General features: G+C 42.2%; 1 protein-coding gene across 1 annotated transcript; it reads right to left on the bottom strand.

Annotated features, from left to right (window-relative positions):
* Positions 1-11,396: 11,396 nt before the first annotated feature.
* On the bottom strand, positions 11,397-12,243 carry LOC145813006 (uncharacterized). Its single transcript, XM_082908262.1, has 2 exons — positions 11,874-12,243; positions 11,397-11,779 (listed from the first exon to the last, which is right to left on the bottom strand). The coding sequence occupies exons 1-2, from the start codon at positions 12,241-12,243 to the stop codon at positions 11,397-11,399; spliced, it is 753 nt and encodes a 250-aa protein (XP_082764388.1).
* Between the last annotated feature and the right edge of the window lie 12,500 nt (positions 12,244-24,743).

Genomic DNA, 24,743 nt, shown 5'->3' on the forward strand with positions numbered 1-24,743 from the left:
TGCACAAATTCGTGCTTTCTGGGATAAACAACGCCGACTTAGGTAGGTGGGAGGGGGTGATGTATATATTGGGGTCGTAAGGGATGGCTAGTGTCTGGATAAGGTTTATTTGTCGGGGTGGAGGGGTTTGGTTATGTGGTAGGAGAGGATTTATAGTGACATTGGGCTTTTCGGGAGGCACTATCACTTTGTTGTCAATGAGATCCTGAATCTCATGACGAAGTCTAAAGCACTGGTCGATATCATAACCATGCTGTTGATGAAAAGTGCAGTACTTAGCCGAGTTGTGTTTAGAAGGGAATGGATCGGCCAACGAGCATTGTTCTAACAACTTTAGATGCCCTTTTCTGATCAGGACCCTCAAGGCTGCAGATAAGGACATGTAGAATGGGGTGAAAACCCTCTGGCCTCGGGCCTGATGGCTGGAAGTTTGGGGGCTTGTATTGGCCATGCTGGCAAAGGGGTTGGTAGTTTTGGTGTGGTGGTGACTATGTCCACATCTGAAGGTCTTGCAGCCGCATTGGAACTGCGTGTGAAAGCCCTCTTAGGCTGCTCTTTCTCGTGGTCTATCAGACCCTGCTTCATTGCATTCTCTATCTGCACCCATATTTCATGGAGGTCAGCAAAGGTAGATAGAGGTAAGATTATCATCTTCTGTAGCAGTCTCGGTTGCAGGTTACGGACCACCATTTGGATCTGGTCCTTTTCAACTGGTAGGATGGTCATCATGGAGGCCTTAGCCCTCCACTGGGTTACAAAATCGGAGAATCCCTCTTTCGACTCTTGGCGGGTTGCTTCGAGATCACGCGTTATGACCTCAATCTGTGTGTTGTAGGAGTATTGAGCAATAAAGGCCTCAGCCATCTCTTTCCAATTCCTCTTTACAGAGTCTTCAAGTTTAGCATACCAAATGGTCGCGATACTCGATAGGGTTCGGCCGAAGAGGGATAACTTCTGCAGTCTAGAGAGGCTCATCGGCCGTATAATGTCTGAGAATAGCTGCAAGTGGACCATGGAATCACCTGAGCCATCAAAGCGGTCTATATGCGGCATTTTAAACCTATCTGGCAATGACACCACCGTATCAGTATAGCCGTCCTGAATATCCGAGATCGAATTCACACATTGAGCTCGTTTAAAAAGCTTCTTAAGCTTGCTCACTTTTAGCACAGTAGGGTCGACCTCAAACTCAAATGGCGCCTCTGTTGGGTAAATCGGTGCTTTGGAAGTCTGAGGTGGAACTGGCTCTGCTAGAATGTCTGCATTTTCCTAGACATTAGTTGTAATCCCAGGTATTGGAACCCTGATCGGGGGTGGATGCGAAGCAGAAGCTGCTGCTTGTTGTGGTTGTTGTTACTGCTGAAGCCTAGCGATCAACTTGGTCTGCTGGGCTGCAATCTCCGCTTGGCGGGCGGTGACCTTGGCTTGGCGGGCAGCATCTAGCTGCATAGCCTCAATGGTTTGTTAGAGTTGGCGGAGCATTTCTTCCCTGTTGACTAAGGGGTGCTGATCTATCGGAACGGGTGTGTACTCTCTTTCTGAAGTGGAAGCAGAAAACTGGACTTCGCCGAATGAAGGTAACAGCTGAACCGGTGAGTTATGCCTGACTCTCCTTTTTCTTGTAATCGGGGCTAGCGATGCAAACACTGATTATCCTCTTACAAGATCCCCAGATCGGTAAAGTCGCCTTACTCGAGTTCAGAGTGCTTGGGGGGTAACTACCTCGTCTAAAGCAATGGTGAAAAACTACCTTGCAAAAAGAAAATAAAGCAAAGAAAAAAAACAAAAATCAGAAACTGCACAACACCTCGGCTCAGACAGAAACAACACAAAGTTGCAACCTTAAGCTGGATAACTGTACTCAAACACTGATTTTTGCCCCAAATTTCTGCCTCAAAATTGATACCCTAAAATGGATACCCAGACTTGCAATTGATATATACATTCCTGCAGAGTTTCACTTTAAAAGCACATATCAAGCAAGTGAGAGCCAAAACACCCCTATGATGGGGTAGGGTTACCCTGTCCTAAGTTCATCAGGAACTAGGGATTCAATAGGCAAACAAGCGGTTTCCTATATTCCTTCACTCGGGTGAGCAACCTGTCCTAGTTTGGAATAGTCTCTATGGCTTATGATATGCGACTAGGTCAATTGGTCAAAAAGGGTACCTCAGGAAGACTACCTAATATACCTCTCACACCTAACACTGAGAAGAGAAAGGAGGATCAACCGGTATAGTGGTAGTCTAGATCCAAGGGTTGTGTTCTCATCGTGGCATAGCCCACAACCGGTCAGCCTTTTGGCGTGCTTTTCCAAGCAAGCCTCTGGCAAACCGTTCAGGAATAACAAATGGCAAACACTGTGACTTAGGCTCACCGACGCATATGAAAATGTAAAGAAACACATAAAAGTAGAAAAAAAGTCCTATCATGAGTTCGAGTCAAGTTCTCTAAGTCCCCAGCAGAGTCGCCAAAAACTGTGGACTCGCCTTTTTCCGCACTTCGGCCTTTCGGAAAGGGTTTGAAAAGAAGGCCTCATAGTTCAGACTCCCGTGGTTCTGAATCTAGTCTCACAGGTGTAATGTGAAACTGATAATCACCAAAGAGTCCAATCTGGCAAATCATTTTGGAAAATTGATTTTAAATCAAATAATGCCAAGATTGGATTGCCTTGCCAGATTACAGAGTCGCCATCTAAATATTTTGTTTTGGGAAAATTTAGGAAACCCTGACTTGTGCCAAAGGCCACGTGTCCGCCATCACCAAAGTTGCCTCGGCTCGGGTACTTGGGTACAAGGGGGGAAGGTCTTCAAATGAGCAACCCACTCGCTTGATCAAAGATCGGCCTCTACTAATCATGATATACATTTTTATAAACATTATGTGTTCTTATTGATTATTAAACTAGCTTTACTATGTGACGTACACAAGCAAGTATAAACTAGTCGCAAGACTTGGAACAATTCAATTCACTTTTGTTTGCAAAAATGGTTTGAATTTGCCACCCTCAAGTGGGCTTAAAGATGCGAATTTTCCACCAATCATAGTGGGCTTAAAATAGGATTTGCCACAACAAAGTGGGCTTAAAACTTACATTTGTTGAATCGATCCAATTCAAACAATAAGCCTTCATCCACAGGGCAATATGTCACATAGCCTCATGGCAAGCATGCAAATCATGGCAATATGGCAATCACACTCATGCAACCTTCTGCATTGATGGCTGGTCGGCTACTACTGGTGGCCGGTCGACTACCCCTGTCCTGAACTTCTCTTTTTGCTGTAACAGAGAGCATACAGAGGCAAATCAATGTATTCTCAAGGAGTGTATGTACTGCTACCCTCCTTATCATCACACAAGCTCAACGGAGTGTAGCTCTTGGCTCTCAAACCATCAACTAAGCATTTTCCATGCATGATGGTTAAGGAACCAAGCTTGTACAAGCTTAATGAATGCACAAACAAGACTAAAACAACCACTACCTTATCATGCATGATCAAGGGTGACGACGACCAAGGAAAGTGGAACATTTCATCACTTTGAGTATAAAATGCTCCATTTTCCTCGTGTTCGAATTGACGTCCGATCCGAACACATGCAATGCAACATGAAAGATGCTTATCTTCCCTCTTTTACTTGTCATGTTTTGTTTACTCATTTTAGTTACCGATCCATTCTTTAACTGGTTAAGTCCAAAAGTGAGTGTCCTCTAATGGAATGTGGGCATAAACCACAAGGGTCTTGAGCATGAAAGAGACCTCATGCTGCTGATAATGAACCCCCGAGGGGATAAAACCATTAAGCATGAATGTCTCAATTTCACACTTAAGCCAACAAGGGGTTTAAAGTCACTTTCAAAATAAATGAAAGTGTGAAGCAAAGGAGTCTGTGACAGAGTTTATAATGCTGAAATTAAGTGCAAAATAGCACCACAACATGCAAGCAACTCAAGCAATTCATGTTTAAATGCCTAAAACACCAAACTAGTGAAGTCCTTTACACTACAACTATGCAAAAGACCACTCATACAACAGAAACAGCCCAAAACAGAGCCAAAGCAGCCCAAATAAGAGGTAAAAACATGCCGAAAATAGGCTAGGATAAGCTACAAAAAAGATGCTAACTTATGAGGCAGCTAGGCATGCAAGCAAGACAACAAGGAGGGGAGGCTAACCCCTCTAATTTTGGACTTCAAAAGAAGGTGTTTGTCACTGAAATAACTTTGACTTTCAGTGGTTAAGAGCCCCGAAAAGTTTGATTGCAAAAGTCTACACAATTAAGCAACAAGAAAGGTGGATCACCCCTTAACACAAAATAGCCTCAAACCATCATGTTAAGCCTAAGAATACGAAAGGATAGCAAAACAAGTAGTCAAATCAAGTACACTAAACAAGTGAACTACCTCTTGAAGCTCAAGCACAAAACAGCCCCAAATTCCAACTCAAACCTCCTTCAAGAGCTCAAATGAAACTCCAATGAACCTCAGCCCAAAGGTAAGAGTGTTTGGTTAAGGATTGATGTGCAAAAGTGTAGAGAAACTAGACTTTAAGGCACAAAATAAGAAGAGAGAGAGAGAGAATTCTAGAAAGAGAGAGAATTTTTGTTCTAAAATCCTAACCCCTCCAAATGGATTAGAGCACCCCCTATATATAGAAAATCAAGGTTTGAGTTGGAATTCATCTTACCATACACGTGTATGGAGATGTAGTTCCGTGAGCAACAACTGGCACAGCTGGCAAACAAATATCTGAAAAAGGAGACAAATGCCTGTCGGCTACCACCAGTGGCCGACAGGCACAACTTGTGGCCAAGAAGGTTTAGGGCTAGCCAACAGGCCACCCTCCTCTTCAGGCAAGAGGCAATAAGCTCCTGGTCCAAAAACATGCACAAAACAGATTGGTTTAGGGGCTTAAAGACAAGGTGTTTCGCCGAGGACTTCGGGCGCTCAAAACAAACACAAACAAAGATAATCATCGAGTGTACAAACGATGACGTCCAAGTCTTGAGGGCGGTCAAAAATGGGGTGTCTACACTTACTCTACACAAACTTAGTTTCTTTTCTTGTTAGTCTAGTCAATGGTGAGACTAACCTAGAGAAGTCCTTCACAAATCTACGGTAGTACCCGGCCAACCCCAAGAAACTACGGATCTCGAAAGCATTCTTAGGTGGTTCCCAACCTTGCACTGCTTCTATCTTGGATGAATCTATAGTCACCCCTTCCCCAGATACCACATGGCTTAAGAACTTAACTTCTCTCAGCGAGAATTCACACTTTCTAAACTTAGCATATAGTTTATGGGTTCTAAGTAACTCAAGTACTACCCACAAGTGTTCCTTGTGCTCCTCCTTAGAGGGTGTGTAAGTCAAGATGTCGTCTACAATGATGACTACGAAATGGTCTAGGAACTCACGGAAGATCCGGTTCATCAAATCCATAAACATAGTTGGTGCATTGGTTAGCCCAAAGGGCAGCACTAGAAATTCATAGTGGCTATACCGCATACGGAATGCCGTCTTTTGGATATCCTTTTCCCTTACTCTCAATTGGTGATAACCCGATCTTAGGTCTATCTTAGAAAAGCAACAAGGCTCTTTTAACTGATTAAACAAATCATCTATACGAGGCATTGGGTACTTGTTCTTAAAAGTTACACAGTTTAACTTCTGGTAGTCTATATAAAGTCGCAACGCACCATCTTTCTTTTTGAAAAAAAGAGCCGGTGCTCCCCAAGGTGAAGTGCTAGGGTGGATAAAACCCTTATCTAACAATTCTTGGAGTTGAATCTTCAACTCACTCAACTCGGCAGGTGCAAATCTATATAGTGCCATAGATATTGGTGTTGTGCCAGGCACTAAATAGAGAACTCGATCTCTCGGTGAGGTGGTAAACTGGTAAGATCCTCCCAAAAAACATCCGGGTATTCACAAACTACCCTTGGCAACTCAACTCGGACTTCATCACACTCAGTGCTCAAGTTGGCAAGAAGACAACGAAGCTCACTCTGCCCATGAAAATCATACACCGGTGATAAGACTCTATCCACCTGGTTCCCCAAGAAATAAAAGCAATCACCGCTCAAGGTACATACAGTAACCCTTTGACGGTAGCAATCTATAACAGCCCGATAGGATGACAACCAATCCATACCCAATATAACATCAAAACTAGACATATCAATCAACACAAATGCAAAAAGAAGTCAGTGACCGGCAACCTCTATGTCACAACCTCAACACCCCTACTTCAAAACAACCTCATCACTAATAGGTGATTCTACACAAATAGCAGATGCTAATTGAGCCAACTCTAACCCCAAAACTGATGCAAATGCAGACGAAATAAATGACTGGGATGCACCCGTATCAATCAACACATTAGCAACTGAATTATAAAACAAGAAGGTACCTCTCACTACTGAAGGCGCTAGTACAAGACCTGGTGTGGTAACAACATACACACGCCTTGTAGGTCTCTGCTTAACCTGCTCACCTCTTGGAGCATAAGCCTGATGCATTGACTGAGTCGAAGAGGCTCCTTGATTGGTCCTGGAGGCCTGTGCTGGTTGTGCAGGCTAGTGGCTCTGTGTTTGCCTCGAACCAGACACATCGGGTGTGCCACTTAACTGAGGGAAAAATCTCTTCATGTGCCTTACCTACCTACATTGATAATAAGTGAGCGACTGCCCTCTTCCCTAACTCTGGCTCTGAGGACAATCTAAAGGTGATGCAGACTGTTGCCCTCCTCCTTTAAGTGGACATGCTAGAGACTTGTGGCCCAACTGGCCACACTTGTAACAAGTGAAATCTCCCTGACCACCTCTACCAGAACCTGAACTCGACACTGGAAAAGTAGACCTTGACTGAGCTCCCTGGGACTATTGTGGGGTAGGACCCCTCTACTTCTTACTATCCCCCTGAATATCCGGACTCCTCTTGGAGCCCCTCATCCTCTCATCCTCCATTTGCATTACGGTCTCTAGATGAGCCGTCGCCTCCACAAGGTGTCCGTAATCTCTAATCATCGACCCTGCCACTTTGAACATGAGCCCAGTCCTTAACCTCTTCTTGAACTCTAAACAATAGTACTCCTCAGTCGCCATGATTTTTGGTGTAAATCTTGATAAGCTGGTAAATGTGGCCTCAAACTTGGTCACCGGAGTGTTCAATTGCACAAGCTTGGAGAACTGGTCTCTCAACTTCTCCCCAATCGTAGGAGGTAGAAACTTGTCCTGGAAGGCGCTGACAAAAGCCTTCCAAGTCACGCTAATGCGCCCATGTGTATACTTCCACCATTGGCCTACATCTCTCTTCAACTGGAAAGATGCCAAGGTCACTCACAATTGGTTGTCCTCGATGCCAAGCATCTCGAATGTTTTCACTATTTTCTCTAGCCACTCATCTACCTTCCGTGGCTCCTTGGGATCACCCATAAACTCATCCGGATTTGATGGGAAAAACTCCCGCTTCAAGAAAGACGGCCTTACCTCAGCTACTTGGGCCTGGACTTGATTCTCAGCTCTGAGAATGTCCATAGACTCCCGCAATGCTCTGGCCATTTCGCAGGCTAAGGCACCCATGGCTTGCTGACCCACTGGTTCGGCAACATTGGCTTGACCAACCCCTTTTTGGGCCTCCTTGGCCTACCATGCCTACCACCCACACGTCCATGTATTGACATCCTATTGAAGGTAACATAATAGATTAACACATTTACAATTGTGTCGAAGCTAACTCACTCGCGTCCTAAAGCAGTGGACAATAGTAATTCACTCCACCTAAGCACATAGTCACTTAAACACATACGAATTTTCTTCCTAGATAATGACCGTCCCACGGTGTTGCCAGAGTTTTGGTTAGAAATAGCAGTGATCAAGTGCTCTTCTAACATGACTTCTAGAAACCCATAGACCCAATCAATATCTTAGGGATTAAATCCCATACCCATATAATCACATAAGCATGTTATCATGTAAGCACACCGTACAAACTAAAATTTCTATCAAGCGAGAAAAACCCATTGTAGTACTAACCACTTCCCACGTACCCAAAGTATTCAAACCCGATATGCTCTGATACTAAGTTGTAACGCCCCCATAATAATTACAATAATCCAACTCCAAACACCAATACAAAGTGATAGATACAAAAAGAAGCTTTCATTAATCAGAGTTAATATACAAAATGTGACACATGCAGTATACATTCATAAATCGTTCATCCTGAATCTACAGGATGTGTTATAAGACGTAATAAAGAATGAAAGCTATACAGATATTCATATGCCCCAAAGGCTTACAACTTTCCAAGACCGTGCTTGGTTACAATAAAATGAGTCATAAGCTCAATACAAATAAAGCCCTAGGCTCAAAAGTAAATACAAATTAAACAGTAATTGAGCGTTCAGCTCCATAGTTCTCCCAAGCTAAGTCCATGGCAGACGCATATCACCAGCACTTGAAAATGGTTTTTCCCAAGTAAGGTGAGCCAAAGCCCAGTAAAAACAATCTAGCACCGTATATGAATCTTAACAAATATATAAGTATGATATGTATATACAATGCCCATAATAAAATCATTTGTACTTTTACAAGATCATAGTATGCCAAGTTTCATATCTTAATCCATTTTATCTTAATTCATTTCACGACAATTCATTTCACCTCAATTTCATGAGTCAAGTCCATTGTTATCCAGACCACCCAACTGAGGCTACAACTCAGTGGTTCTCTAACCAATATAATCATTACACAAACACTCTAAATTTGCCATTTTACATAAATTTCGTCCGTGAGAATTGACACCCATGTTTATACGTACGATTTTCGGGACTTTCACCCTGGACACATAGGCCAACTTTATTCAATGGAGTACATCTCCTTTCTCCACCCAAATATCATATATATACAATGTATTAAAAACACAGTCATATTCAATGACAACCGATAAGGGACTAGTTTCAATTCACCTAATCCTCATGCAATTTCTACAACAATCATAGCTATCCTCCACCGATAGCCCAAAATAGATATACAATCCCCAAAATAGATAAACTACCCAAATTTCCATTGGCGAGAGATAACAAGCATCCAACTCCACCATCTATATGAACATCTAACTAATTTCACATTCCCATTACCAATTCCATTATTTATACAAAACAATTATTTGAAACATTTTAGGGCAAAACTCCATTCCCTTCCAAGTCCAATCCATGTGTCAAAATCAACAAATTTAACACAACACATCCTCATATCTACACCCACAACCACTTTCTATACTTTCATTTGAAAATCCCTCTTTTGATTTGAAACCAAAACCCTAGGTTTGTTTAAAATCCTCCATATCCCAACATTATTTACACAATCTACAAATCACTAAGTTAAAATTCATAGGAGAGTGTAGAAAGTCCCTACCTCAAAGTTAGAAGACGAGCAAAGCAAGGAGAAAACTTCAAAGACACCGAAATTGACTTTTGTTTGGATCAAAATGGAGCTCTTGAGATGCTCTACTTTTTTTCCAAAGACACTAGGGTAGAGAAACCAACGAATCTTGGTGAAAAGGAAGAGAGAAGGTGAGTTTAAAGAGAGAGGCTCTAGATCTAGGGTCTTGAGAGGAAAAGAGATGAAATAGTGATGTAGAAGGAGGCTGCTGCGAACTGATATACGCACAGTCTGCTTGAGTGCAAGAAGTGATGCTCGAGTGTCAGACACAATAAGTTGTTCCACTCAAGCACAAGAAATGACGCTCGAGTGTAGAATGCACACTTCCAGTAGTTTTGCAAATAACAGACCAACACTCAAGCACAAGAAAGGTTGCTCGACTTGAGCCTGCTCGAGCGCAGAAAGAACAACTCAAGCGTAGAATACACTCTCTCAGTAGTTTTGTAGACCTACAAAAGTACTGAGAGTTCACAAAAGCCTGTTCAAGCGCAAGAAGTGCCGCTTGAACAGAGGAGGAAAATTCTGGGCAACAAGAGTTTGGAAGCTAAGCAACCAACCTGTCCCAAATGTAACCACAACAATCCAAAAGCCAAATTTAAGGAGATATAAGGGAAGCAAGATGTGAACAACAATATGAAACCATGAAACCCGAGTTTGGGATACCATAAGGGTCGGGTGAAAATCGGAATCACTATAACAACCTCTCAAGAATAGTATTTCTTCAACTTGTCCATGTTAATCAATTGCGAGAACTTCAAACCATCGAAATCCATAAGGATAGTCGCTCTTCCTGACTAGATAGATTTGATGATGTAAGGACCACTCCAATTGGGTCTAAACCTGCTCCTAGGGTCATGGATGGGAGCTCGGTTGTCTTTGAGCACCATATCTCTTTCTTTGAGGTTTATGGATTTGACTTTTTTGTTGAAGGCCCTGGCAATTATGCGTTGATATCCCTGTATGTGATACCACGCCTTCAACTTTTTTTCGTCAAACAACATCATTTCTTCAAATTTGTTCTACTGCCAATCCACCTATGTTATCTGACACTCGGTCATGATTCTCAGTGATGGTACTTTAATCTTAATTGGCAAAACAGCTTCTATCCCGTATACCAGAGAGTAAGGAGCGGCCCCGTAGATGTTTGAATTGACATTCTGTAACCCAGAGTACAAAAGGCAGTTTATCCGGCCAGTCCTTTCGGGTCTCCATCATCTTTCTCAGGATGTTCTTGACATTCTTGTTCGCAGCTTCAATGGCTCCGCTGGTCTATGGCCTAAATGTTGATGGCTTGTGAAAAGCCACATTGTATTTCTCAAGTAAATCCACCACCTCTTTCTTGAAGTGCAGGCCATTATTTGATATGATCTCATTTGTCACCTTATACTTGCAGATGATGTTGTTCCTGATGAACTTGGCCAAATGTGACCCTTTCAACACAGAATACGACTGAGCTTCCACCCAATTAGTAAAATAGTTGATCGCCACCAAAATGAACTCATGTCCATTCGAGCCCTTTGGTGAGACTGCCCCAATGACGTAAATTCCCTAGACTGAGAAAGGCCATGGCGAAGTCATATTGTGGAGCTTTTACTGTGGGATGTTCATGCGATTGGCATGGATTTGGCATTTGTGGTATTGCCGAACAAAGTTGATACAATCCTCCTCCATGGTTGACCAATAATAGCCCTGCTTGAGGATCTTTCTAGCCAGCATCACACCATTCATGTGTCCTCCACACTCTCCTCTGTGGATGGCCTCCATAGGACGCTTTGATTCCTCCTCTTCGATGCAGAGTTTGTGCATTCCCAGATGCCCTCTCTTGTATAACTTATTTCCGCAGATGACGAACTGGGTAGCTAGACGCCGCATTTCCTGCCTTGGCATTTTCCCCTGGTGGATACGCATCCTTCTCCAAAAAATTCCAAATGTCGTAATACTAGGGGTTCTTGTCTTAAGCTTCGTCTATTGTGGCTATTGTCTCGTAAGCAGGCGCATACTTCTGTTCAATGATAATTGAACGCATCTTAACCCGAAGCGGTGTGTCTACTATAGAGGATAGAGTTGCCAGCGCATCAGCAAACTGGTTGTTCTCTTTTAACAGATGTGTGAATGTCAGTTTTTCAAACCTTGGATTTAGAATGTCCAGGGTCTGATGATAAACTTTCATTTTCTCTTCTTTGACCTTCAAATCTCTATTGGCTTGAGAAACAGCTAGGTTTGAGTCTCCGATGACGTCCAACCTTATTGCTCCTAGTTCTAGGGCAACTTCTAGTATAGCGATACATACCTCATACTCTGCTTTATTGTTGGATCCTCTGAACCGGAGTTTGAAAGCTAGGGGTATATAGGAATTGTCAGTTGATATAAGCAACATGCCTAACCTATAACTGTATTGATTCATCTCCTTCTACTTGTAGGATCTCCTCACCTGGGACTCGATACTCTATTGCATCATCTCCTTCCACTGGGTATGCTAGAAATTTCACTACTGCTCTTCTTTTGATTGACTTGCGAGTGACGTACTTGAGGTCAAACTCGAAGAGAAGAAGCAACCAACGAGCTAGGCTACCCGTAAGTGTTGATTTCTCAAAGAGATATTTGATGGGAGTTAATCTCAAAACCAGCATTACGAAATGAGCTAGTAGGTAGTGTCTCAACTTCCTAGTGACCCAAACCAAAGCTAAGCAGGCTTTCTCGAGAGAAGTGTAGCAGGTCCTGTAATCCAACATCTTCTTGCTTAAGTAGTAAATCGCCTTTTCCACTTTAGCTTCTGATTCTTGCCCTAGCATGCACCCCATGGTTGACTCTGTCACCAACAGATACATGATTAGTGGGTTTTCCAGTTCTGGTGGCAATAACACAGGCGGGTTCTAAAGGCACTGCTTAATTTGTTCAAAATCGAACTGACATCGATCGTCCCATCGGAACTTCTTCCTCTTTTCAAGAGACCAAACAGTGGTTCACAAGTCAAGGTTAATTTTGAGATAAACTGTCTTATGAATTACATTTTTCCAAGAAAGCCACACACCTCCTTTTCAGTCCTTGGTGGTGGCATTTCTAAGATGGCCTTGATCTTGGATGGAACTACTTTAATTCCCCTCTATGTGATCAGAAAACCCAACATTTTCCCTACAGTCACCCCAAAAGTGCATTTCTGTGGGTTCAACCTTGGTCTGTACTCCTTGATCAGTTCAAAGAATTTTTCCAGCGCAATGTAGTGGCCTTCTTGTTCTTTAGATTTTACTATCATATCATCCATATACACCTCAACTTCCTTATGGATCATGTCAAGCAGGATCGTGGTTGGAGCTCTCTGATATGTAACCCGGTCATTCTTCAACCCGAATGGCATAACCTTGTAGCAATAGATATCCCATGGCGTAGTGAATGCAGTCTTCTTTCTGTCTTCAAGAGCCATCAAAATATGGTTGTACCCTAAAAATCCATCCATGAATGATAACAAAGCATGGCCGACAGTAAAGTCTACCAATTCGTCGATCGGCGGTAGTGGAAAGTCATTCTTAGGAATAGCCTTATTTAGATCCTGAAAGTTGACAGAAATCTTGATTCTGGCGTCCTTCTTCAGAACCGGAACAATGTTGGCCAACCAAGTCAGATATTCAAATACCATCAAAAATTCGATGTCGATCTGCTTGGGGACTTCCTCCTTAATCTTTAGTGCCCAATCTGGAAGAATCCTATAGAGTTTCTTCTTGACTGGTCGGGCCTCGGGGTCAAGAGAGATCCAATGCTGCACAATCACAGGATCGATTCCAGACATGTCTTTGTAGAACCACGTGAAAACATCTTTGAAATCTTTTAATAAAACGATTAAACGCTCGTATTCCTCCAAAGACAACGTGGACCCGATCTGGACTAAGCGGGATCCTTCTTAGTACCCACATTAATTGCAATGATCTCATTTATGCAGGGCATAGCACGTCTCTTCTTCTCTTTGTCAATCAAGTTTTTGAAAGCCCGAGGAATTTATTCCTCTTCATTTTCATTAAAATTTTGAAAATCTTGGTCAATACAATAAATTAAAGGCACAGAGAAGTAAATGGAATCTGCAACATTCTCATTTAGACGTTCTAGCTCTTGGGTACAATAGACTCAAAGGAAAATGCAAAAGGGAATTTCGACAGGACCTTGGCACTTGGATTACCACCCCTGAAGTGCTAGATTCAAACTCCTTGGACGGACTCGAATCTGATTCTGGCTTAACAGACTCAGTAGAATTAGATTCAGGCTCATCATCCGATTCAGAACTTTCAATAAAGCCCCTCTCGAGTTGCCAAACTAGGCGTGGAGCCTCGACTGTGTCCACAATGAGACTGGTGTAACTTGCTGTTGGTTCATTCCCAATCACAGGGATAGTAACACTAAACCCCAAGTTAACGGGCTTCGCCCCAGTGTGGGAGTTTGTCAGTAGGTCAGCTAGTGCCATCCCCAATAGTTCATCTTCATTGTTATCCATGCTTGCGTTTCTGCCTTGCCCTATATCGATGCTTGGGTTGATCCTCTTCTTCTCGCCGTCTGACAACTAGTGATTGAAAAAGATCTCAAACCCAAGGTATCTCTTCTTTGTTTTCCAGTCAACCCAGGGCTTTGGGAATCCACATGAAGGGAAGTCTTCTCCTTGGCGAACAAAGCGTTCGTTTAGGGTCCCCTTGATAGGCTTGTGGGCCAACTCAAATTGCCTCATGGCTCTCTTTCTTTTAATTCACTCCTTCAATTCTTCTCCATTTCTCTTCCAATCCTTTGCATTTGGCTTGTACCCTAGCCCAAAAGCATGGGGGTTATGGCTTACTTCTTTGGCAACAGTATCTCCCTGCCTCCCACTTCTACCCAATCCCAATCTGGGAAGGTTTCCTTGCTTGTTCATCATATAGATAGATTGGGTGCTCACATCCCTTCATCCTCTGCTATGATAGACTACACCAACTGGGCCTCTGCCAAGGAGAAGCCAGAGAGGAACACATCCTCTTCTCCATATAGTATTTCTAACAAGTGTGTGGTGGTTCCCGGGGGATGATGGATTGAAGAATTGCCATAAACAGTCGCAATCCCCCTTTTGAATGGATACTTCACCAGTTGGTGCACCGTTGAAGAAACCGCCTTCATTTGATGCAACCAAGGTTTGCCCAAGAGTAGATTGAAGGTTGATGGCACATCCATCACATGGAATTCAACCTCATGTTCGGATGAACCGATCAATATCTGACTCTTAAAGGTTTCCAGGACATCGCAGCTGGTATTGTCATAAGCTCGAATAACTTGAGTCGTAGGCGTGATGTCAGTTGGCTTTAAGCCTATGAAATAAGTGATCCTTGCCAGACAAATGCTGATTGCCGAGTCAGTGTCCACCAGCACTACTAGGATCTATTTCTTTCAGCTTTCCATGGTCACAAACAGAGGTTTGTTGTGGTTGGCCCCTTTGGGCGGCAACTCTTTGTCTATGAAAGACAACAATGGAGTAACATCCCCAGATGTAACCAAAGACACCAGTTGGTTGGTCGTGGTGTCTATAGGCAGCTCGGTTTTGTTTAGCGCCTCCAGAAATGCTTCCTTGTGTTCTTGGGAAGCCATCAATAGCCCCTAAATTGAAATATCTTCCTGGATCTTCTTAAGTTGCCTAAACACCAGGTCTTTTTCTATGTCCTTCTACTTTAACTTCTTGGCCACTTTTCTAGAGTGTTCTGCTTGATCTAGGGATGAGGGTTTGAAATAGCAACCACTTCTTGTCATATGGTTGATTTGTTCCGTATACCATGTATTGTTAGGGGTACCAGTCTTTCATCCTTCATCAATGTAAGCAAGGTTTAGATCACTGTCCTCCTACCATTCTTCTGCAGTCATTGCTGGGCCATTATCGGGCTCTACCCAGATCATGTTCACATCGTGCCCTCCGTCGGCACACCGCTCCTCCTCTTTGTCTGATTCAATTTCTGCCTCTCGATACTGTCTGGGTTTCCTTGGCATCTTTTCCCTATTACCGGACTCCCATTTAGGCTTTTCTGTAATTTGGACATCGTTCTCCTCTGACTTGACGTCCTCTTTTCTTTTCCCTTGCACCTACTCCTAGGCTAGTTTTCTCTGTATTTCCTCTATGCTCTCTCTTTGAAACTGTTCCAATGTTCGCTCCCTTTCAGTGATAGTCATGTCCTCGGACTTGCTATTCTCATCAATTTCTTATTTTTTTTTAGATTCTTCTTCGTCTGTTCTTCTGTGTCAGATTCCTCTTCACTGCTTAACCACCGGTGGCTAGATTTAGGTTGACTTGGATCCCACCACCCGATCTAAACATTGCCAATATGCTATTCCTCAAAGAAATAGAGCTTCTCTAAGTCTTCCTCTATATCTGCTAGGTCATCAAGACCTTGTTCAGGCTAGTCATCCAAATTTTGTCCAGGCCCATTTTCTCCAATGGCGTTGATGCTGAGCGAATCTGGTAGTATGATTGCAGGCTTTGGTTGGTCAGAAGGCACAACATATTGGTTGGGGTCATACTCTTCCACGGGTGAGGGCCCTTTCTCCCAACTTGGGTATCAGCCAACCTTTCTTTCGGTGAATTTCCCTTTTCTTCAACTACCTCTACCACATGCTTTGATTGGGTTTCGAGTGTTATATCCATCATGCACAAGTCCGTGTTATCAAGAATAACCACCTGAGGTTTAGGCAAATAGGAGGGGGGTGATATATATATTGGGGTTGAAGGTGGACGATAGTGAATGGATGAAGTTGATATTTCTAGGTGCGGGAACTTAGTTGGAGGTCACATTTGGTTTTGAGGGTTGAGCTATGATCTTATTGTCAATGAGATCTTGGATCTCATGACGAAGGCGAAAGCAGTGGTCAATGGGGTGACCATGCTGTTGGTGAAAAACACAATATTAGGTGGGGTCGTGTTTAGCTGGGAGTGGGTCAGGGAGAGGTCGAGGATCAAGGGGGCTTAAGATGCCCCTTTTCTATGAGAAGTTTAAGAGCACAGGCTAGACTCATGTGAAGAGGGGTAAAGGTTCGATATTGGTTTCGAGCTGGGCCGGTGGTTTGTGAGGTTACATCGGCAAATGGATCGGCTTTCTTGGCCGTTGTGGTGACAGTACTGATCTCGGCAGGCCTAGGAATAGTGCAATTGCTAGCATTGGTACTCCTAGTAAACGGCCTCTTTGCTGGTTCACTTGGTCTCTGGATAATGCCTTTCTTGAAAGCATTCTCAATTTGAACCCCCAACTCATACAAAGTAGCGAAGGTAGATAATGGCGCAACTATTATCCTCTGTAACATGTCTGGTTCGAGATTCTGAACCATCAACTAGACTTGTTCTCTTTCTGAGGGCTTGTTTGTCATTTTGGTTGCCTTTGCCCTCCATCTAGCAACAAAGTTGATAAAGGGTTCCTTGGGATTTTGAGTGCTTGCCTCTAGTTCACTGATCGTTACCTCTATCTGAGTATTGTAAGAATATTGATTAACAAATCCCTCAGATAGTTCTTCCTAGTTCCGCTTAGTTGAGTCCTCCAGTTTGGCATACCAAATAGTTGCTACGTCTGATAAGGTTCTTCCGAATAATGACAATTTTTGAGCTCGCTTCAAGCCTATTGGTTTCAAGACATTAGAGAAGAGATGGACGTAGACGATAGGATCTCTGCTTCCATCAAATTTGTTGATGTGAGGCATTTTGAACTTTTTTGGCAATCTTACAGAGGCCTCAGTATAACCGTCTTTGATGTCTGGGATGGAATTGAAGCCTTGAGATTTCTTGAGCACCTTTTCTAGCCTGTCAATTTTTATCATAGCAGGATCGATGTCATTGATGTGAAAAGGAAGAAGCCCTCCGTAGGGCTGTGCCAGAGGGCTGAAAGCTTGAGCTTGGGCTAACATCTCTTGGGGATTCGGGACTTGAGGATTTTCAGCTAGTGGAGGTGGATCAGGGTTCGGTTGGGTATCCAGGATTGGATGTATAGTAGACGTTGATGCCCCAGATGGGCGTCACTTTTTGGCAATAGTCTCATCTTGAGCTGCAATTCTTTGATTTAGTATATCCATGGTTCTTTGAAAAGCTACCATCATAGCAGTAACCTCCTCTGGACTACTGTGTGCCATTATGGGCCTGGGAGAGTTACTTATTGGTGAGCTAAGTGGGTGAGGACGGACAAGTGACTGCTGAGTGCTCTGTGCTGGCGAAAACTGCCTAGTTCTTCTCCCTTGAGCAACTGGTGGGAGAAAGACTAACATTGCCTGACCGTTAACTAGATCTCAGATTTTGCACAAAACTTAGGGGATATTAGGTCTCTTTGAAGCTATGATTGCAAGACTACCTAGCAAAAGAAATAAAGAAAAGGAAAATAGTAATAAAAATCAGACAGCACCTGGGCCCAAATTTGCAACAAATACGATCACAGAACTGTATTTCCCATTGAATTCAATCCTCACAAACTGATATCAACTTGTACCACTAATATGAGACGTCCCTGTACAGTTTCACTGTAGAGCACATACCAGGTAAAAAGAGCCAAAACACCCCTATGAGGGGGTAGGGTTACCCTGTCCTAGCCTTGGCATGATCTAGGGGTTCACTACTTCAAACAAGTAGCTTAAGAAAATCCTACATACGGGTGAGCATCCTGTCTTATGTTGGAATAGTCACTAGAGTTTTACTACATACACTAGGCCAATTGGTCAAAAAAGGATACCTTAGCAAGATTACCTAATATACCTCTCACACCTAACACCGAGAAGTGAAAGGAGGATCAAGCGGTACGACAGTAATCCAGATCCAAGGGTTGTGTTTCCAACATGGTAAACCCCACGATCAGCCAGCCTTTTGGAAAGCTTTTTAGGCAAGCCTCCAACAAGCCATCGGGGAATATCAGATGGAAAACATAGTGACTTAGGGCACCAATGCAAATGCAATGCAATGAACATATATGTGTAAATAAAATGTCACATCATGAAGTTCAAGTCCAGTTCTCTAGATCCTCAATAGAGTTGCCAGAAACTGTAGCTAGCTTCTTGTGCTCCTCGGAGGGGTTTAGTCTCCTCGGATACGATGGCCCTACAGTTCGAACTCTCGTGGTTCTTAATTTGGTTTCACAAGCGCAATGTGAAACATAAAAACACAAATGAGAGTCCAATTCTGGTAATTTTTAGAAAATCCATTTACCATCAAAGATGCCAGAAATAGACTGCATTTCCCGATTTCAGAGTCACCACCTAAATATTTTTGAAAATTTAGGAAACCTGTGACTCGTGCCAAAGGCCACTTGTCATTCATAACCAAAGTTTCTTTGCTCGGGAGCTTAGGTTGAGAGGGGAAGGTCATGAATTGAGCACCCCACTCAACCAATCAAAGATCGACCTCTACTAATCATGATGTGATTTTTATGTACATTATATGCTCTTGTTCAGATTATTAATGCTAACTTACTATGTAAGTCACACAAGTATAGACTATGTGCTACTCGAAAAAGCAAGCCCATATGAACATTAATCAAAATCATTCCAACTTAAGCGAAATAGCCATCATCCACCGACATTCAAACAGTTATTTCAAATAAGCACTTAACCTCATGGTAACGTACTTGATATGGCAACACAAACACATATACAATATGCTAAGTGAAAATGCTCACCTAAAACTCAACCGAGGTAAGTAAAATAGAAGAAAATAATTAGAAAAAGGCATGCTCTAAGATGCAAGTGACTAACGCAACACATATAAAATGCAACTACTAGGTTCAGTTTATTTAACATGCCATATGGATCAACTCAAACGCACGTAGGAAATGACAATAATACTAGATGATGAACCGAACCCAATGTGTGCGAACATAGATATTAAGCATGGGAATGATATGAAACAAAAAATATGATGCTACCACAATAAGCATGTAAGTAAAAAGGAGAAAGAAATGGGGGTTGGAAGACATACAAACAAATATGACAAGCATTTCAAATTTGCCCTTGCACAAGAGGGTCCAAACGAATGTCCTAAGTAAGATAATTATTACAAACCCAAAGAATTAACTAAATTAACTAGCTATTACAAGTGCGAATGAAGTTACCTAATTAATTATAATATACTAATATTAAAGCGCTAATTTAATCGAATGGTAGGCGAGTATGTGTGCAACCGAGAATATCCTCTAGGAAACCTCTCTGTTTGCTGTCAGAAATAGCTTTGTTTGTGGTCAGAAAATTATTCTGTTTTGGCTTCAAGTTCTGCTCTGTTTTGCTTTAAAATGCCACTACTGGGGCAAAAATAGGTCGCCGTTCGGCCTTGAGAAGTGGTCAGCCTACAAAATGGTGGCTAGCTAGCCACTATTTTCTGGGGTTTATCCTGCTACATCAGAGCTGAAATAGAGCAAAAGCAAAATGTTTCCAAGAGGTGTTTATTCTCTCTGCCCTTCCCTATCATGAAGATGATCAAGGGAGGAGTAGAATCGTTTCTCAAATCATCTATTGCTGCAAATTTGTTGCGTGATTATCTTAGAAACGATAGGATAAGAGCTCAATAAATTAAACAAAAGATAAACAACACCTCCTCCCTATCATGGAGTCACCTCAAGGGATGGGATATACATTGCTTCATGAATCATTAAACATCACCAAAAGGTATGCAATGATTCAAGACGCAATAGGATCAATATAACGTCTGATTGAACCTAACCCATTTTTATTGCCTTTTTTTTTTACCTCTTTTTGTATTAGTTCTTTTTACATTACCTTTCCAATTCTTAACTTCTCTTCATTTTTGTCCAAAAGTGATGAGTACGTTCACTAAATCCAAAGCAATAAGAATAACAAGCATTGATTTAACTCGAGAAATGAGTTTTTTAAGCCCTTTTCTACGGGGGGGAAATTACAAAGAAAGAATCAAACCCATTTACACGTAATAATGAATTCGGAGTCAAACCCAAAATGAGCGATAATGGCTAGTCAAACTCGAAAAGAGCGATAATGACTAGTCAAACCCAAAATGAGCGATAATGACTCTAAATTCAAACTCGATAATAAGTTATAATGAACCTTTCCTTTATGATTTCCAAGGGTCTAATTAGAAAATTTTTCCTTTAGAAGTAAATGCACTGGCGATAAAGAGAGGTATCAAACAAGAGATCATGCTTAGCACAATGGAGATGTAATGCCCAAGCAATGAACCTCTAAAGAGATTAAACCCTTTAGCATGACGGGTCTCTTTCTTTTGCTTCGAACAACAATCTTTTATTAAATACAGCACTTTATCAAAATAAACAAAGAATGGAGGGAGATTGCAGAGTGCTCATGGAAAGTGGATGATTATAATAGTGTGAACATGTATGAAAGCTAGAAAAAAGTGAAAGAAAAGACTATCAACTCAAATGGATTGAAAGCTATATCCGTGAGGACTTACAGCAACACATCTATAGTATTTAAAGCATAATTAAACACATCGAAAAGCTCCGAACAACACAAAAATAGTGCTGAAAATTAGGTTTTTGAGGTGGAAAAAATGAGCAAAAAATGAACTAAAGCCAAAGGGTTTCAACCAACCAACAAGCCTAAGGAATGGTGGCAAACCCCTCTTTTTTAGTGACTTAAAATCACATATTTTAGGCCTCAGAATACTCTAAAAATAGTAAGTAAACACCAAGAAAAGAGAGAGAAAAGATGGTGAAAGAGTTGAAAGTTTACCTCTTCAAAGAGAGGAAGAGCTTCCTAGCTAACAAGTCACAAGTTGAACGCTCTTAAGAGCGGAAATTGTGTTCAAGAATCTCAACAAAAGGCCTCAAGTTTTTTGGCTTATGAGGTGTATGTGTGGTGTATGTATATTGCTAGAGAGGAGGGAAGAGTGTTGGTCAAATTTTAATTCTTGGAAAATTTTTCTAACCCTAAACCATGAGGGGGGTCATTTAGTTATAGAAAAACACCTTCTCACGTCGAAAATATCTGTAATGAGATAGCTGGTGTAAGGCATGGTCAATGGGACAATTGCCAGCTGTCAAAATATCTACTGCGCTAAACATGGCCGGCTAATCAAAAATGGCATGCCGGTCACTTGTTGGCCAGCAGGTCTTTGATTGGTCAGGCTAGAAAAAAACAGGTTTTGGTTCAAAGAGGGTATAAGGTTTAGGTTTTAATGCTTGAAACTAAAACTTTTTGCTGAAGAAATTGAACGATTGCACAATGTAACATTTCATCATCGAGTATTCAGCGTGAAGCGCCCAAGTCTTAAGGGCGGTTAAAATGGGGTATCTACAGTTAGGAAGGCCTGACCGAGATGTTTGTAGCCAGGTTTGTTATGAACAAGTTACAACAACTGAGGGTAGATTCCTTATTGGCTTTGAAGATTAGCAATGGTGAAGGCCTCAGGGCTTGAGCCAAGAGATATTATGAGGTGTACAATCGGATTCCGGCTTGTAACTAGGAGCTAGCGGTCGTGTCTTTTAAGAATGGCCTGAATGATAATTATTTGCTTGGAAAATCACTTGCAAAAACCCTACCAAAGAGCATGGAAGAGCTCATGGCATGGATTGATAAGTATACTAGAGCAGAGAAAAACACACAAGGAGCAAGGACACCAAAACAAGAAAGGAGAAATGGCTCGCCGAAGCAAGACCGAGGGAATGCTGGTGTTGACAGACAAGAAACATGAGCGACATCTATGCAGGCAGTCAGCACGGTATTTAGGATTCCAATCTATAAAATCTTTGAGAGGATCAGGAACCAGTCATACTACGGAGTGCCGGAGAAGACCCCTGGTGAGTTCATGGGCAAGAGCACTGGGAAGCATCGTGCCTATCATAATGAGGACGGACACTTGACTCAGGGATATAGGGCTCTGAAGTCACACTTGGAGGATCTGGTCAGATAGGGTCACCTGAGAGACCCAGTGGATGAAGCAAAGACAAGGGAAGAGCATATGAAGTTGCCCTAAGAATCGGTAGCACAACCTCTGCCACCACCACCGCAGCAGGCGAAGAGACCTCGGGTAATGAATGTGATTCGTTCAAGGGTTAATGAGAATGAGGTTCGAGGAGAGGCCAAGAGACTAAGACACCTACAACATGTATATCAGGTCTAGCAAAAGAAGCTCAGAACAAATGAATATCAGGGTGTAGACATCCCATTTTTGACCGTCCTCAAGACTTGGACGTCATCGTTTGAACACTCGATGATCATCCATGTTTGTGTTCGTTTTGAGTTCTCAAAGGTCTTGGTTGCGCGTCTTGCCTCAAGATCTCTCAAATTGTTTGTTTTGTGCTTGGTTGTGGACCAAACACTTGTGTTTTTGGCTTCTGAGGAAAGGGGGTGGCTTGTTTTCCATCCCCTCAACCCACCGGCCAACGCTTGAGGCCATCGGCCATGATTTATTTCCACCGGCCAAATGTATTGGCTGATCGACACTTTATTTGGTCGACTGGCCCTTGTGTTGGTCGATCGGCCATTTTTGCTAGCTGAACCCTGTTCATCTGCTTTATGCAGATATTTTATGCCAGTTGGATTAGCTGGCATGCACAATTCACCCCCTCCATACACGTGTATGGAGGGATTGGCCTCTTTGTTTAGCTTCTTTTGGAAGCTTTAGGAATTGAACCTCTATAAAGAGGGAGCTCCTCCTCCCTTCTCAAGGGTTCAGAAAATTTATTCTTGAGAGAATAGATATACCCTTGTATCTATATTTCTTGGTTTAGCCTTGTTTTGTATACAAAAGTGTAGCATTGTCTTACTATTTGATTTCAGTGTTCTTGGGTTGGTTTAAACTCAGAAAACTTGCTAGAGCTTCAATCTTGAAGAGGTTCTACAAGGTTGAGCATTCTTGCTTTAGATACCCCATTCTTGCATAAGCTTCTAACCCTTCTTGCTTATTGTTTTAGGCTCAGCTCTAAACTGATAAAGTTCTGTTTTTACATACTTTTGATCTTTGTTGAAGATCACTTTTGTGCTTGGGGTTGTTTACCCCCTCTTAGGCCTTGTTTGGCCTCATTTTTGTGCCCTTTTTGTGAGCTCCGGGACCACCTTGTATTGGCCTTCTCACCACTGAAATCCAGAGGGATTTCAGTGGTGGGGATGGTGTTTTGAGGTCCTAAGAAGGAGAGGGCCATCCCCTCTCCTTATTGTCTTCAATACTTGTCATATTTGCCTCATATGTGAGCACCTTTGTTAAGTTCATGTTGGCCATGTCTTAGCTGCTATTCGTGGTTATCTTGTTGTGATATACCACTATTTTTGCTTATCTTGGTCATTCCATGCATAGTCTATACACTTGCAGTGTAAATTTTGCAAACTAGTCTTATATGCTTCATGTTTGAGCATGTCTTTCTAGCCTTTGTTGACCTCATTTCAGTGGGTTTTTGGTGTTGTCTTAGCATGCCATGACTCTGTTTTGGGTGGGTTTAGTTGGCTCTTACATGCTTCATATACTTGATTTGCAATCCCATGATTTGCCTTAACATGCACCATATTGTAACATGTCATTTTAGCATGATTTTGGCTCAACTTCATGAAGCTTCTAGCTTTGTTTAAACATGCTAAAACTCTAATTTTGGTTGTTTTGGTCGTTCATGACTTGCTTTGTGTAGCCACCATGTAATCTAGCTTGTAGGCTTTGAGTATTGAAACCTTTGACATGCTTTAGTTGGGCCATTTCAGTGGTTTGGCATCACTTGTTATGTTATTTCAGTCCATATAGTATGCTCAAATACTTGCATTTATCACCTATTCCATGCTTTGGATAGTTTGTGTGTTATGCCTTATGAATGTGTCATTGTGTATGCCATCATGATTAGGCCTTTGAGATGCCATCTAAGCGGGTTTTTGGGCTCATTCTAGCATGCCATAACTCTGATTTTGGTTGCTTAAATCATACGATGTTTGGTTTTGATAGGTGTAGTGTAATGCCTCTTTTATAGCTTTGCATGCCTCATGTTTTGGAAGTTGTGTTCTAGCATGTTTTGGCCTCATTCCTCGCATGTTTTAGGCTCATTTGGACTTGCCTTAGGACTGTTTTAGGTCCTATTGGTCCTTTGGGGCTGGCTTTGTATAGCCATGGTTTGAACCCTTTGGCTAGCTTCAAGCTTTAAGCTTTCTTGCATGCTTTGTTTGCCTTGTTTGATTGGTTTGTCACCTTTCCTAACATGATTTTAGAGCTTAACATGTTTGTCACATGTCCATGTTTATCCTCTTTTAAGTGTGCTTAAGAGTTGCTCTACTAGGCTTAAGAGTTAGGCCAAGTGGCATGCACGTTTGCATGTGTTTTTGTCCTCCTTTCTATTGCACTTTGGCCACTGATTTGGACCTATTTGAGAGCTGTCCATAT

This window comes from Camellia sinensis, chromosome 15 (genome assembly GCF_055761805.1).
Source record: "Camellia sinensis isolate YWXY chromosome 15, ASM5576180v1, whole genome shotgun sequence".
Lineage (NCBI taxonomy): Eukaryota > Viridiplantae > Streptophyta > Magnoliopsida > Ericales > Theaceae > Camellia > Camellia sinensis.